We start from the raw sequence: 15,817 nt of genomic DNA on the forward strand, positions 1-15,817 counted from the left end.
GACCACGAGCCAGTAATGTGCTCTTGTGGTCAAGAAGGCCAAGAGTATTCTGGGGTGGGTTAGAAAGGCTGTATTCAGTAGGTCAGAGAGGTTCTCCTCCCTCTCTGCTCTGCCCTGCTGAGGCCACATCTGGAATATTGTGTCCAGTTCTGGGACCCTCAGGTCAAGAAGGACCTCAGGGAACTGCTTGAGAGAGTCCAGCACAGAGCCACAAAGCTGCTGCAGGCAGTGGAAGATCTTCCTTAGGAGGAGAGCCTGAGGGAGCTGAGGGCTCTGGAGCTTGGAGAGGAGGAGCCTGAGAGGTGACCTCATTGCTGGGGATAAAGATGTGCAGGATGAGTGCCCAGAGGCTGGAGCCAGGCTCTGCTGGGTGATGCCCAATGCCAGCACAAGGGGCAGTGGTGGAAGCTGAGGCAGAGGAAGTTTTATGTAAACATGAGGAATTTTTTTTTCACTGTGAGGGTGACAGAGCCCTGGAACAGGCTGCCCAGGGGGGCTATGGAGTCTCCCTCTCTGGAGAGATGCAAAACCTGCCTGGATGTGTTTCTGTGTGATCTGCTCTGGGTGACCCTGCTCTGGCAGGGGGGTTGGACTGGATGAGTTTTGGAGGTCCCTTCCAGCCCCTCACATTCTGTGTGATTCTGTGTCTGTGCACCCTAAAACGTGCTTGCATGCAATTTCCTGTGCCCCCATCCTCTCCCTCTTTCACTTTTCTCCCCCACCATTGAATTCCACACTCCACAAGACTGCACTTACCCTCTGGCTGGGCCTCCCACAGACACAACCTGCAGAGGAAACGGCCCTCTGCCCCCTCGTCCGCGTCTGCTTCCAGCCCAGTGGCCGACCACAGTGCCGGCAATTTCAAGTTTCCCTCCCTGAGAAGGAATAGGTTGGACTCCTGCACAGAAAAGCAAAAGCAAACCTTGACCTTCACAATCCCAACACTGAAGTCACAAATACATGGTTTGCCCAGATGGTATCATTCATAGACAGTTTCCTCCTTTGACACTAGCAGATTCTCTCTCATTTTGCAGTCTTTCGAAAATCTTTCTCTCCCCCCTTGTAATCAGTTCTGGAAAGTGAAATGACCTTACATGAGCACTTCACTTTCAAGCTAAAAATACACTTGAGAGAAGTGTTCAAGAACTGAAGTTTTACGAGCTGTCTGAAGATTGGTTGGGGTTTTTGCTTGCATTCATAGAATCCTTTCAGTTGGAAAAGACCTTTAAGATCCTGGAGTCCAACCATTCTCTACATCGACAGGTGCATTCTTAATGAAGGAGTGATTTTTGCTGGTTTAAAGGCGCTTTCGGTGAACACCGAGTATCAACACAGGGCACACAGACTATAATTGCTACCATCAATTTACTAGGCAGATCTGTGCTAACAGAAGTTGGCATAAAAATACAGCATTTAAAGTGTGAAAGGTAGGTTTAGCCTTCCCCTACCAAGAAAGCAGCTGAAGTGGCAGTTGTCTACAATACAAATCCATCTTCTGTTCAAGTTGCTGTGCTTTGCCCTTAAAAATCAACTCTGGGGCTTAACACAGAGCTCAAGGAAGCCAGGTAAGTGCAACTGAGCCAGATATCCCTGGTGAGACCATCAGCACTCAGAGGGTTACGGACACAGCATTGATGCAGCTGTGATCAGCCTTCAAACGTGAATATGCTAGGAACTGATTAAAGGCAAAAAGTTCACACTTCCCTGTCCAAGCCTTTTGGCTTCAAACACACAGGGCTTACAGGGGCAAAGTTATTCACACGACCAAGCATTAGAGGGATGTTTGCTCTTAGGATAAAAGCTCAGAGGCCAGAAAGAACAGCTAAATATAGAGGAATTTCTGACCCTGTTTGGGGGGATTGGGATTAATGATTCCACTGTCCCACCTCATACAGGAGGTGGGCAGCAGGATTACAGATAGGTAGGCAAATCCCATGCCTGTGTCCACACCAGCAAAGGGGTGAGCAGGAAGACCCAAGTCAAGGATTTCTATGTTGGGCTGGTCTAGCAACAGCTTAACTGCCCTGAATTTTAGAGAGCAACTGTTAATGCAGTGGAGCCAAGCTGAGCTGCTTACAGACTCCATCCTTGCAGCTCACAGCACAGGAGATGGACCATCTCCCTGGGCTTCACAGCTACCCTGCATTTGGAGAAGGGTTTCTAGGCATAAGAGAGGCTGGTGCCTGGGGGGGGGCTTGCGGCAGGGACCTGGGAGAGCAGAGCAGAGAGCAGCCTGGGCAGGCTTCTAGAGAGGAGAGCTGAGACAGTTAGGGAGAAAGGGAGACTGGCAGTCAGCAGGAAAGCCTCAGACCAAACTGTGAAGTGAAGGAAGCTGTTGCCAGAAGCTCTAAGAAAAGGGGTTTGGGTATAATTACCGCCCTGAAACTTGCTAGTCCTGTTGCTGTCATTGCCAGAGAAGGCTCCGGAGTGTCCTGCCGCTGCCGCCACCCGGAAGGCCCGGTAAGCGCCTGTGGCTACTGTTTCCCCATAAGGGCCTCCGAAGCCATAGACTCCTGTTAGACCCAGGGTAAAGAAAGACACGGGAAAAGCTGTGAGGGGGCCAGGCAGCCGGGAAGGCCCCTAGCAGAGACACTGCTGCCTCCTTCCACCCTTCCGGAGTCAGCAGGAAGGGCCAGGCTCCTGCAGGCACTGCTGCGCAACAGCAAGCCACCACTGCCCGGGGAGCCCTGGCCGAGGCTGTCCTGCTGCCCTAGTGAGTGTGGGGTCTCTTCTCCAAAGAGCAGGCCTTCAGCCTGGCTTTGGAACAGCCATCCTGACTTCTATGGCACGATCAGCGTTGCAAAGGCTTGTGACAAGGTTTTGGCAATGAGGTCCAAAGGCTACAGTTGTGGCACCCCAAGAACATCTTACTCCCAATGTCCAGGATCAATACACCCATGGGCCATGGTACTGGAGAGATCTGGAGAAAGGGAATGACTCCAGATGAAATGGCTTTATCAGCATGTACACACCTAAGGGTGCCAATGGTTAAATGACTGTAGCAAAACACAGAGGATTGGGGAGGAAAGGTTGTCTTCGACCCTGACAGTTAAACTGTGTCCATTGATTTGGGCATGCTTAATATTTATAAACATAAGAGTTTTGAGGCAGCGTGCAGTGCAGATAAGAGCCTTTTCATGTCACCCACTGTTGATCCATTCCTTTTTTCTATTTCACAGAGCAGCAGTACAAATATTTTGATCTGGCACAGTTACTAACCGTCCTGACAGGAACACTCAGCAATACAACATATTCCATATTGCTAGGCCGTGGCTAATGAAGCTAACAACCAAGTGCAGTGATTGGCACATGCCAACACATGCCAGCTGCTTGCTTTGATGGATGTTCCCCACAAAGTTTGGAGCTCTGGGAGAGGGAAAGGCAAGGTAACACCAATGCATTCCACACCGCTGCCCCAGCACTTACCAGCAAAGCCTCTCCCCCTGCCCTGAGGTGGTGGGACTGGCCCAAAGTGTCGAGGATACATAGAAGCTGGATAGAAAGGCATGGCAGGTGGAGGTGGGAAAGGGAGAGGATGGTTCTGCCTGGAGAAATTTAATCCTTCTAGGATGCTCTGACGCATCTTTTCAACCTTGGCTGCCTGCTCAGCCTGTGAATAAGGAGAAGGGCACAGATGTTAACATTCCAATTTCAGTTGCATCAAGCTAGGTTTACAAAACAAATCCAAAGACAGCAGAACAGCAGCAGAGTGGTAACTACTGCAAACAGCTCCAGTAAAGCTAGGCAGAAAATTACATCTGTCTTGCAGATTACTACTAATAGTTCAATGACAAATTGTTCACAAGAATATCTTGATGCATTGGCAGAGAGATGCGAGTCTAAATCCTGAGACTGTTTAAAGCTGGTAATGAGGAAACAGTTCACAAGTTAAAAAGGGTTTTTCAGAAAGGACAGAGGAATTTCTGTCTATAGCCTCCTGAACACTTAAAGCAGCCCCTTACTTTCAACAGAGCAATTGTCACAAACAGGGACAACAAAACAAAGTCTCTGTGAAGAGGCTAAAGCATGCTTGGAGGCTATAAACCTGAGAGGGACCACAGCCATCACCAATATTTAACCTATCATCAGTGTCCCCTGAGTCAGAAATCATACAATAGCTTTGGTTGGAAAAGATCATTGAGTCCAACCATTCTCTAACTCTACCGAGGCTAGGGTTAAACCATGGCCCTCAGCACATACATCTTTGCCTCGTTCAAACACCTCCAGGGAAGGAGATTCAACCACCTCCCCAGGCAGCCTGTGCCAGTGAAGTTTCTTCTATCCAAGCTCCCCTGGCACACCTACAGGTCATTCCCTCTCATCCTGATATTTCTGACTTGGGAGAAAAGATCAGTCCCAACCTGACTCCAACCTCCTTTCAGGAAGCCAGCAGGTCACCCCTGAGCCTTCTCTAAATAAGAAGCTGTGAATTGTTTAATATTCACACCTTCCAAAAAGTAAAATCAAAACACTTTCATCAGATTCCTGGTTTTATAGTGGGGCAGTAACTTCGCATGATTTCCATACAACAAAACACTAAATCCTTTTTATTTTGAGATGCTTATAAGAAACAGGAGAAGGTTTTGAGCTTAAGGATCATGAGAATGACTTCAGTGGGCATGACTGTAACATTTGCTAGATGGAAATCATATATTTTCTTTCACTGTAAAGTCACTTGCAGTTTAGGCCTTTGTGACAGTCTTGCTAGTGTGACCCAAAAAGGCTTAAGCAGAGAGAAGTTTTCAACTCATAAAATCATAGAATTGTCAGGGTTGGAAGGGACCTCAAGGATCATCCAGTTCCAGGCCCCCTGCCACAGGCAAGGACACCTCACACAAGATGAGGTTGCCCAGAGCCACATCCAGCCTGGATGCAAAAACCTCCAGGGATGAGGCTTCCACCACCTCCCTGGGCAACCTCTGCCAGTCTCTCACCACCCTCCTGGGGAAGAACTTCTTCCTAACATCCAATCTGCATCTACCCCTTTCTAGTTTTGTTCCATCCCCCCACAGTCCTATCACTACTGACACCCTAAAAAGTCCCTCCCCAGCTTCCTTGTAGACGCTTTCTGATACTGGAAGGCCACAAGAAGGTCTCCTCAGAGCCTTCTCCTCTCCAGACTGCACAACCCCAACTCTTTCAGTCTGTCTCCAGTGCAGAGCAGCTCCAGCCCTCTGCTCATCCTCATGGCCCTTCTCTGGACACCTTCCAGCACCTCCAGATATTTCCTGTAATAGTGGCTCCAGAACTGGACACAGTGCTCCAGGTGTGGTCTCAGCAGAATGGAGCAGAGGGGGAAGGATCACCTCCCTGGCCTTGCCGGCCACACTTCTCTTGCTGCAGCCCAGGCTCTGCTTGGCTCTCTGGGCTGCAAGTGTCCAATGGCAGCTCATATTGAGTGCTGTCATTCGTTACACCACAACTGCACTCAACTTTCATTTTTCAAGGAGAAAACCCCCAAGCCCCCACAGCTTTTCACCTCCTATGTCTCTTTTGAAAGTAGAGAGACGAGCGATGCCGTCAGCAGCTGACACTGGTGAGACTGTGGCAGCCTTGGCTCCCCTGTCCCGCGCCCCAGGCTACACACCTGACCGTCACAGAGGTCAATGAGCGGAACTTTCTCCCGGCTTGCTTTGATGAGCTTGGTCTGGAATAACTTTCCATCGAAGTACATCCAGGGACAGCAGTGCTCCCAGGGGATGGGCTGGCCGCAGGCGTCATTGGCGAAGAGAGCCATGTCCACCCCGCTCATGAACAGGGCTGACAGCTGGATCCCGCGTGGGTCAAGGTTCTCTATCTGTGCGAACACAGTGGGCAAGCTGCTGAGTCATCAGGAGATGGGGAACACAGCTACTCCAACAGTTCACACAATCACAGACTACCAGGTTGGAAGAGACCTCGAGGATCATCTGCTCCAACCTTTCCAATCCCACCCTGCTTCCCACGGCTCTGGCCTGGGCTCTGCCACAGATGCCTGAGAGCACAAGACCGGCACAGAAACACCCGAGGCACCTCCTCACCACTCTGAAAACACCACAGTTTTCCATGCTGCTCAGACTTCTCACATGTGAGGGCCAATCTGACAAGAAGGAATATGTCACCTGAACACGTCCAACTGTCACACTCATGAAGCCTGCTAGCCCCATCCTTCCAGTCCAGAGGAGAGAAATAAAATCAAGCCTATTTTCTCAACAATGCTTATTCTATTATTAATTTCTACTATTAATTTCTAGTGCTTGCATGCTTTACCTCAATTCACTATGACGCAGTCAGTAAAACATCTTAAATACAAGACTCAAGGCTAACTTGTGGCACATAGCCATGTAAGAGGCAAACTTCAGCTGCACGAAGACCATCAATAAATATGCAGTGCAGAGGTCTTCAAAGCAAGGAAAAGCTCTGAAGACACTTGAAGGAACTCAGCAGTAAAGAATGCCCTCAAAAACCTACTTCAAACAATCTTGTGCTTCTGCAGAATCCTGTGTGAAGTTTCAGGCCTGAGCTCAATGTCAGCATTCAGTTTTCCTTCCCAGCTATCACATTTCCCTCCCAACTCCTTTAGAATGAATTTTCTGTTAGCTTGGCTAAAGACCTTACTGGAGGGAGTGTCTCTTACTAATGCAGTGATGTTTACACATATGGCAGCTGTCTTTAGGATGCAGGCTAGAGACAGCGTTAAATGGTGAATGGTTAGTGGTGGAAGGAAAAAGGATTTGCTTGCAGAGAATGTATTTTTAGTTCTGGCAGAAGAAAATATCACTGCAAGTGTTCTCTGGAATACTTCTGAAAACATCAGCCCTTCCTTGGGAACATTGCAAGACCTTGGTATTAAACGTTGAAATTCAACTACATTACCTTGCGGATGCATAAGCAAAATTTAAGATCCAAAGACTCTTTTGCAGATCTGCAGCTGGGCTCAAACTCCTCAGCTACTCTCTTTCTGGCCAACTTCAATAAAAAGAGAAGCAGCAGCTTCACACCAAGACAGTAACAACAGCCCAGGAAACATTTCCTCTTTCAGCTGCCTAACACACATTATGGAAATGATACAAGTTACTCTTCAGGCAACAATTTACAAGGAACGCCTAGAGAACAACGTCTGTTGAACAAAAATATTGTCTGCTGCTGCCTTGTTGCAACGGAGAAGGAAAATTCTCAGGGAATTCCTTTCTTAGATCTGAGACCAGCAATTTTCACAGTGGGGTTTCCTCCTCTCTGCATCAAAGCTTACAGATGAGGCAAGACTTTGCTGACTTACAGATACCGTTGCCAAAATCTCTACCCCTAGATGTCATTGGCTCATTGTGTTGTGCTTTGGAAATGGACACTGAAGACTAAGTGGCTGACACACTGCTCTCCAGCCTTGCCTGCAAAACTGCCATTGGAATTTCTACCGATTCCCACAGGCACAATCACTCAGCTCTGGAGAGTCTGGGGTAGCTCTCATGAGGTGTTAAAAGGCTCTCCACTACACTCTGCTTAGTCCCAACATTTGTTCCCTCACACGAGCTATGTACATAGCTTCTGACATGCAAGGCAGCTGTCAGCTGGCCACACACTTCACTGAAGACAAAGCACTGCTCTTCATACAACACAAACAGCTTCTTTGGACCAGAGTCTGCAGGGTTCTGAAGGACCCAGTAAGCACACAGGGCTTCCAGCACCTTGAAAAGGAGTTCCAGCAAACACCTGAGTGAATCTCCTAATGGCCAGGATCTATCTTTAGGCTGCTTTAAAGAAATTAGCGACAGTGAGTAGTGCTGAAATCGTTTCTAATATATGTCAAGCAGCCACGTCAGCCCTGTGTGCTGGAGCAAACAAGCAGTTCTGCAGGTACTCATCAGGTGTTCACTACAGCTGTCATCTTCCTGTGATTCCTCACATCTTTTTCAGCAATGAGGGCAAGGACAAGTGAATGTCTTCCTGTTGGATCTTATTTATATGCTGTTGACATTCATTCTTTGGCACACGGCAGGAGGGTTTTGTTTCTCTGTTTGCTCTGCCATTAGTACTGCCATGTGAATTCTCTCCTTGTTGTGTGACAAGTTCAAACACATTCTGAAATGGGTTCAGGTGGTTTCTTCTTACATTTATTAGTAATTCTAAGGTCTGGATTTCCACAAGCAGACTGATTTGGTTTAGAGACTGAAGCTGAACTCCTTGCCAGGGTACTACATGCAGGAATGCAACCCAGACTCTGCTGGCTTTGGGAATGCCCCTGTAGACTTGGCATCAGTGGCAAAATATTCCTTAGAAAAGCCTGAAATTTGTGTGAGCTTAGTTATTGTTTCTCCTGAGAAGAGCAGTGCCCCTCTGCAGTGTGTGCCTGGCAAACAAGCACCTTCTTCTCCTTGCTGATTCTACCAGGGCAGCACCTACCCAGGCCCTGCTAGAACTGACTTGAGACCCCAGTATCTGAAAGACTCTCTGAAATGCCTTCTTCACCATGAGGTTGTGTGGTTTGTTGTGTGCTATGTTTATCAGTAGTGCAGACAGGAGGTAAGAGAGATCACTTCCAGTTGTGCATTTCCTATTCATCCTAACACCTCCCATAGTTCCACCCATCAAATACACTACTTGGCCTAACATTATACAGAGAAAAGCATCTGAAATTACTTCCATTCAGAAAAATACTTGCTTAAAGAACCCAAAGGACTGTAATCTTCATAGATCTGAATAAAATTTGAAGAGCAAACAAAGCAAAAACCAAATCTTGTCTCTTACAGCTCAAAGGTTAGAAGAGAAAAGCAATTTCAGTGTGAGCAGAGGAAGGTTGAGTGGAGAAATGCCCCCAAGTGCCAGGATGTTGCACAGATCAATAGCATGTTGCATTTTGCTTATTTGCCAGCTGAACAACTCTCTCCACTAGCTATCAGGATTCACTTCAAGGAATTCTGCTGTATTTGAAAAAATTACAACATTTAAGACCTGAACTTTTTTAATCCTCAGAATAATTCTTTCTCCAGTTCTGTGAGTATTAACACACTCTTCCCTTGTTTCCTTCTGCATTTTCTCATTCCACATTATGCAAGTTTCTTTCCATTTCTCCACTTAGCTGCAAAAACCTTCTGGATGCTGAACCATGACAAAATACCCAAGCTGGTATTCAAAACCAGCCACACAAGGAAGACATGTTTTCCTTTTTGTCTTCTCAATACAAGCACATCTGTTTCAAACTTCCAAGAAAGAATTACTTAGCAACCTGTAAGCAAAGGCTGTGCAGCACAGAACATGTTTGAGATTTGAGTCACCTATCCAAGCAGTGACACAGAACCGATTCTCAATCCTCACAAGGCTTCACAACATTGTATCTAATATTATGGGCAGGCTTTTAGTGACACAGCCACATACACGTCACTCACTACTACCAACACGGATCATCCTCAGATAAATCTCTTAATTAGGGAAGTTGTATTCAGAATTACCTTGAGTTCCTGAAGCTGGTCAGGTTCATACAGCTTCGGAGACAATGCTTGGGCAAGAAAAGCATCGAGTTCCTGGCGGCGAAGTATCCGAACCCCCGGCCACTGTACCATATACCTGCAGGGGAAGGTCTGCATCAACCACAGGCTTCAACAGGTAAACCAAGTGGTGTTCTATGTGATCACAAGTCACCAGAAACAGCATTTCTGTTCAACAGACAGGGAATCCTTAGAGCAGCCTTCCAGGATTTGAAGGGGGCTCTGGGAGAGCTGGAGAGGGACTTTTGACAAAGGCATGGAGTGACAGGATGAGGAGGAATGGCTTTTAACTGGAAGAAGCTGGATTAAGATCAGACATTAGGAAGAAATTCTTCCCCATGAGGGTGGTGAGGACTGGAACAGGTTGCCCAGAGAAATTGTTGAGGCTCCAAGCCTGGAAGTGTTGAAAGCCAGGCTGGATGGAACCTTGAGCAGCCTGGTCTAGTGGGAGGGGGTTGGAAGCAGATGATCTTTAAGGTCCTTTCCAACCCAAACTATTCAGTCTTATGTTGCATAAAGGAACAAAGTGCATAGAGTGCATTCTATGATTCTATGACTTGAGTAGCTAAAAAGGCTAAAACACTAAAAAGATTTGGAGTTCAAATTTGCTTCAGTTCCTATGGAAGAGCTCCTGACTGTGAATCAGTTGTGCAAACCCCATTTCCAGTGAGGAAGGGGAGGACAGGACATCAAAATAAAGTTTACAACACACCAATACTGATACCTCTAAACATAAAGTAATATGAAGAAGAATGATCTTTATGAAAAAGATGAATGGTACAAGGACTTTGTGAACAGGTTTTCCAGATAAGGCATTACTCAGAAATTCTCTAGCTGGTGACTGTAATGCTCAGCATGTCTTAATGAGCACTTTCTGTATGACACATAGGACAGAATCATGCTGTCTGTATGAAAGGAGGAGCTCTGCTCTGAGATGCCATTTGGACTCTTTTTTGGTACATTTACTATTCTCTAAGAAGAGAAAGATGAGATTCAGTGCTCACAAGGCAAGAAAAAGTTAAACAGAACTAAAAACTAATTGACCTTTACCCCTGTGAGAAACAGCTGACAGTTTGTCATGTGCAACATGCTAACCTGGGATGCTGCCAGCTTTCTAAGCTAGTTGGATTGGAACAATCACCTCTTCCCAACCAGGCAAGCATCTCTCCATTCCTCTATTTTCTGAATTCCTCTGTATTCCTCTATTTTCTGTATGAAAATTAAGCAGGCAACTATTTTGGACCTTGTGACTTTCTCTTTGGAAAGTTGAAGTACAGAGGGAGCTGTTATTGTCATCTCAACTAGAGGAGCAATTGCAACACAGGGAACTGAATGTACAACTAGCAGAACTCTGCATCTTGGTAAGGTGCTGTGCAGCTGCTCTCTGAAGAACCCTCACTTTTGCTTCATAACTTCACCAACACAGTCTCCAAGAGCCCAAATCTTATTTGTTAGTAAGGTGAAGCCTAGAGTATAGTAAGGGTGAACAAATTCAAATGCTACAGTTGCCTCTTTGCAGCCTAAGATTTTTTTTCTTCTCCTCCTCCCCCCCAGCCCTGCAGTGCCTGAAGCAAAAAGCACTGAATACACTGAAGCCCCAGCAGCAACGTTCTAAAAGCAAAACAACATCTCCTGATGCATACATGAATGAACACTTTCTCTACTTGTGGTTTAACACCAAGTTAAATATGTCAGAGAGGTACCAGGACCAAGGCTTGCCTTGGCTCTGTTTTACCCCCAGGGGACACTGACCTTAGTACACAACAGAGCACCATAAGATGAGTGGGCACGTTAGTTGGGTTGAGCATTGCTGGTGTGTCTGATCTCATGCAGGCCAAAAACGCCCTCATTCTTCGGTTCTTGTCTTCCACTGCTTTTCCCAGCCACAGCTTCTTCAGGTTGGGACAGGTCCATTCCCTGAATGCGAGTGCTTCCACCAGCTCAGGGGTCTGAGGAGACTTTCCTTTGTAAGCAGCCCATTCTTTAATGATCACTGGTGAAACTGCAGAATGGCAACAGTGCAAAGAAAACATTCCCAGTTAAAAGCAGCCTGCAGTTCAGACTCTGCCTGCAAGAGATTCTGATCCCAAGAGCTTCACTTTATGACAGCTACCAGTGTCCAGGGTGACACTGCCAAATTGCTCATTCAGACTCTGGATGGAGCACCTTGCACCTGCCAGCCCTTACAAATCAAGTAAACCAGGTGCCCATGAGGAATGTGACATTAACCCTTTCAACTTCACATGGGAGGTAAAGGCACCACATGGATTCTTCTAGAACAAACAACATCATCTGAAAAAGCTCTTTTCTCCTGAAGTATCTGGGTCATTGATCCAGAACCACAGTGAGAAATAAAGATATGAACACAAATACATTCCATCTGTCATCTTCTCAGGAAAATAGCATCCCAGGGATTTTAGCCAAATGAGATTTAAAACTTAGAATCATAGAATAGCTTTGGTTGGAAAAAACCTTTACAATCACTGAGTCCATTCTCTAACTGCCAAGATTGAGGCTAAACCATGGCCCTCGGCACCACACCTCTGCCTCTTTGAAACAATTCCAGGGATGGGGATTCAGCCACCTCCCTGAGGAGCCTCTTCCAGTGAAAACATTTCTTAGGTCCAACCTAACCCTCCCCTGAAACGTTTACAGGTCATGTCCTCCCATCCTATCACTTGTTACTTGGGAGAAGAGATCAGCCCCAACATGGCTCCAACCTCCCTTCCGGAAGTTGTAGAGAACCAGAAGGCCACCCCTGAACCCCCCCCTGTCCAGCAGAGGGCTATGAGGATGATCAGGGGACTGGAGCATGTGCCTTACAAGGAGAGGCTGAAGGACTTGGGGCTTTTTAGTCTGGAAAAGAGAAGACTTAGAGGGGATTTAATGAATGTTTATAATAATCTGAGGGCTGGGTGTCAGGAGGGAGGGGACAGGCTCTGCTCACTTGCTCCCTGGGATAGGACAAGGAGCAATGGATGTAAGCTGCAGCACAGGAGGTTTCACCTCAACACAAGGGGGAAGTTCCTTACTGTAAGGGTCACAGAGCACTGGAACAGGCTCCCCACAGAGGTTGTGGAGTCTCCTTCTCTGGAGCCTTTCAAGGCCCCGTCTGCATGCACTCCTCTGTGACCTGACCTAGATGGTATGGTCTTGCTCTGGCAGGGGGGGTTGGACTTGATGATCTCCTTGGGTCCCTTCCAACCCCTTACATCCTGTGATCCTCCTCCTCCAGGACGAACAGTCCCAAGTCCCTCAGCTGCTCCTCACCAGCCCTGTTCTCCAGACCCTTCATCAACCTCATTACCCTTTTCCAGCCCCCACATTGTCCTTCCTGGAGTAAGGGCCCACAAATACAACCGGGTTTGTTTGTAGCTGCTCAGCTGTTGCAATGGGAGGAGGTCTCTTATGGGTGGATTTGCTGTTGTGAGGCTTTTTGAACACAGATTTTACAAACACGACTTCACAAAAGCCTTTCCATTCACTGCACTGCTTTCTGTGGAGAGGGCAGAAGTTGTGTGTCTGCTAAGCTGCCTTCCATCCAAAGCTAAAGAGACTGTTCAACTTGACATGGCTGCTAAATCATCTCCTTTTTATACTGGAAGACAACCATACAGAACACAAGTTCAAAACAAAAAGCAAAGTCAAGAGTGAGTAATGATACCTTTGGCCTTGGAATGACCCCAAATTTGACACAGCTCAAAATGTGTTTGCACCCTTAACTCAGAGCCCAGTTATGCAGTGTGGAAAGATTCAAGGAGCTTGTTAGTGAAGCTTCAGGTTACAGCCTGCAGAGATTCAATTGCAGGAGCACAGATCTGCTCTTTCTGCTGGAAATCTCGGTCACAGTTCCTGCAGAGTAGCACTGGTGCCAGGAAAGCCCTTACAGCTACAGTCTCCTTCAGCAATCAGACAGCAGCCTTACAAGTAATTTTGTAGTTAGGATGGGGCAAACCACAGCAGGGATGATGGCTGGGATTAAAAATGGACCTTCCAGAACATACCAAAGCCCTCTTTTACTTTTCTGGAATAAAATTAGCCCAGCATTATAGCTGCAGTTTGTAGAGCTCAGGGTAAGTTCTAGCCAGACAACATGCAGCAAGGACCATAAATATTCTGATATATTTAGTTGGTAGCCTCACTACAAAATCATGTTCTATTTCGGTCGCTACCAGTTTTTCTTTGCCACCAAGCTATGTGAGATGGCTTTAGCAGCCAGCAGAGCCACTCCATTATTGGAGCATGGCTTATCACATTGCTTTTCAGCTTCATGGTTAGGCCTGGCACAGTGAACACGGACAAATAAAAGGATGGATTCCATGTAGGCTTTCAAAGACTGAATTGCTTTAGGTCTCAGAAGCAAGAGATCACTTGAGCTCTCTCAGCAAACAGGAAACGTGAGGCTACTATGCAGAAGAGTTTAATCTGTGTGTTAGCAGTGAAAAAACCCCAACCCCAATTGTTTTGGAGTTCTTCCTTCCTTTCCTTCAACTTCCTTTTGCCACCAGCTACACTCTGTTGTTCAGTGTGGATGCCCAAGCAGATGCGAACTGTGTGCACATGGCACTTAAGCCCCCTCAAATGACCAGCTCCTCCAACTCCTTTAACAGCAGACAGCAGCACAGGGACTTGGCTGTACAGAACACAAACCTTTCAGTACTGTTTCTTTCCCGTATGAAGACCTCAGGCTTAGAAGGGACTATTCTGTGTTTTCCAACTGCAATCCTATTTTTCAACATTCAAGCCTGGTTCAAAGCTTTAATCTGGGGATGACAACTTCCACAACCCTAAGAGGAAGAGTACCACAGTTTGCTCCCTGTAGAGGTCACAGTGGAGATCCAGCCTGGCTTCAAAATTCTGCAAAGTAGTGGTTATTTTGGGAAAGTTACCCATGCCTCTTGCAGAAGTCTTTAATAAGAAGTCACTGTGAATGGTGAGGAAGAGGAATTGAAGCTCTATCAGTCGACAAGGAACCGCAGCACTGTTCACCTAAATTTAGCTTTTAACTTAACAGATAAATTGAGGGCTTGTCCACAGCCACTTATTTCTCCAGGGCATTTCCTACACCTTTGACAACTCTCTGCTGGGCCTACTGCCAAAACCAGACTTCCTCAGCTGCTGAGGATCTCTGTCCTCAGAGGAATGTTTTGTGTTTTCCTCCCAGGACTTCCACTTAGAGATCAGCAATGTCTACTCTGAAGCCTACAGCAAGCCCTCCTGAGCAGTGTGTTCAGCTGCAGTGCAGTGCTGCTCATGCTGAACTTCCACCTGCTGCCCATCACCAGACCCGGATACTCAAAGCAGGTCCAGCAGCTTGACATCTGCTTTAATCATTACCCTCACCACACTTTCAGGTCACTCCAAGTAACAAGAGTCAGCATCAATCTGCATTAGGCTAACCTGCTGATAAATAGGTGCCTGCTGTTCCAGGCTCTAAGTCACTGGTCACAGCCCCCTGCATGCTCAAGCTGTCTGCTGGAGTCCCTGTTGCTAACCACAACTCAGGTGGGCTTGGTAATCTCTTTGCAGTTCATTCTTCATGAGCTGAAGGTGAGGTGTGAGGTAGCTCAGTGCCAGCAGAAGATGAGCTAGCTAATGCAGATTAATCAAGCCTGACTTTTAACCTTGTAATCTTCACTGACAGCACAGCTTGAGCTAAGCATGCCTGATTTTGCAGAAGGGCGGCTGCCCAAGACACGGCTTCCCTTTTGGCAGGAGCAGCATCAGCTGAGGCCAGCCTTGATGGGGAACAGTACATCACAAGGTGCTCAGGCTTAAAATAACAAAGCTCTAGATCAAGCAACAGTTCCAACAGCTTGTACAAGCCTGTGTTTCTCCATCGAGTGGCAAGGGCAGATGGTTTCATCTACACATGGATTCATCAGAGGATGGGAAGTAACCTGTCTCAGAGCTTGGGAAGGGAGAGTCAGACCCTCTGTTCCCCTCTCCTCAGAAAGAAAAGGCAGCAGAGACGGTGCTGTACCCTTGGCAGCAAAAGCACAATCAAGAACTGTGTGATTTAAGCTTTCCATATCCTCTGAGAGCAGACATGATGACATATACAGCAAAGGCATTACTTAGCAGACAATTATCATTGAAGAACCTCACCCACTACTGCTTCCAATGGATCCGTTGCTTTTTATTGCCTTTTCAACTACATTAAAACAATAATGATTTAGGAGACAGGAAGCCATCCATCTTAGGAAAGATTCATTATCCTGCTGTATATATATTTAGCAGTAATACTGATGTGTCAGCTACTTCTGTGTTTCTCACAGCCACATGTAATACACTTGCAAATTATTCATGCACAGTTATTGCATTGCCAGGGCTTTGGGCTGTACAACAAAGACAAC

The 15,817-nt window shown here is 46.8% G+C and overlaps 1 protein-coding gene across 6 annotated transcripts in view; it reads right to left on the bottom strand.

The window, feature by feature from the left end:
* The window catches only part of FAM120A (family with sequence similarity 120A), a 59,826-nt gene that overhangs the window by 7,371 nt on the left and 36,638 nt on the right, over nt 1–15,817 (bottom strand). For 4 of the 6 annotated variants that reach the window (XM_054387671.1, XM_054387670.1, XM_054387668.1 and 1 more), the window contains exons 11-16: nt 11,214–11,463; nt 9,426–9,540; nt 5,588–5,797; nt 3,427–3,610; nt 2,376–2,513; nt 757–898 (exon numbers count right to left, since the gene is read on the bottom strand). In XM_054387671.1, coding sequence (XP_054243646.1) covers nt 757–898; nt 2,376–2,513; nt 3,427–3,610; nt 5,588–5,797; nt 9,426–9,540; nt 11,214–11,463 — 1,039 coding nt within the window. Of the gene's footprint in view, nt 1–756; nt 899–2,375; nt 2,550–3,426; nt 3,611–5,587; nt 5,798–9,425; nt 9,541–11,213; nt 11,464–15,817 lie in introns of all 6 variants that reach the window. The other 2 variants (XM_054387669.1, XM_054387672.1) reach the window with 2 other exon arrangements.

This window comes from Indicator indicator, chromosome 15 (genome assembly GCF_027791375.1).
Source record: "Indicator indicator isolate 239-I01 chromosome 15, UM_Iind_1.1, whole genome shotgun sequence".
Classification (NCBI taxonomy): Eukaryota; Metazoa; Chordata; class Aves; order Piciformes; family Indicatoridae; genus Indicator; species Indicator indicator.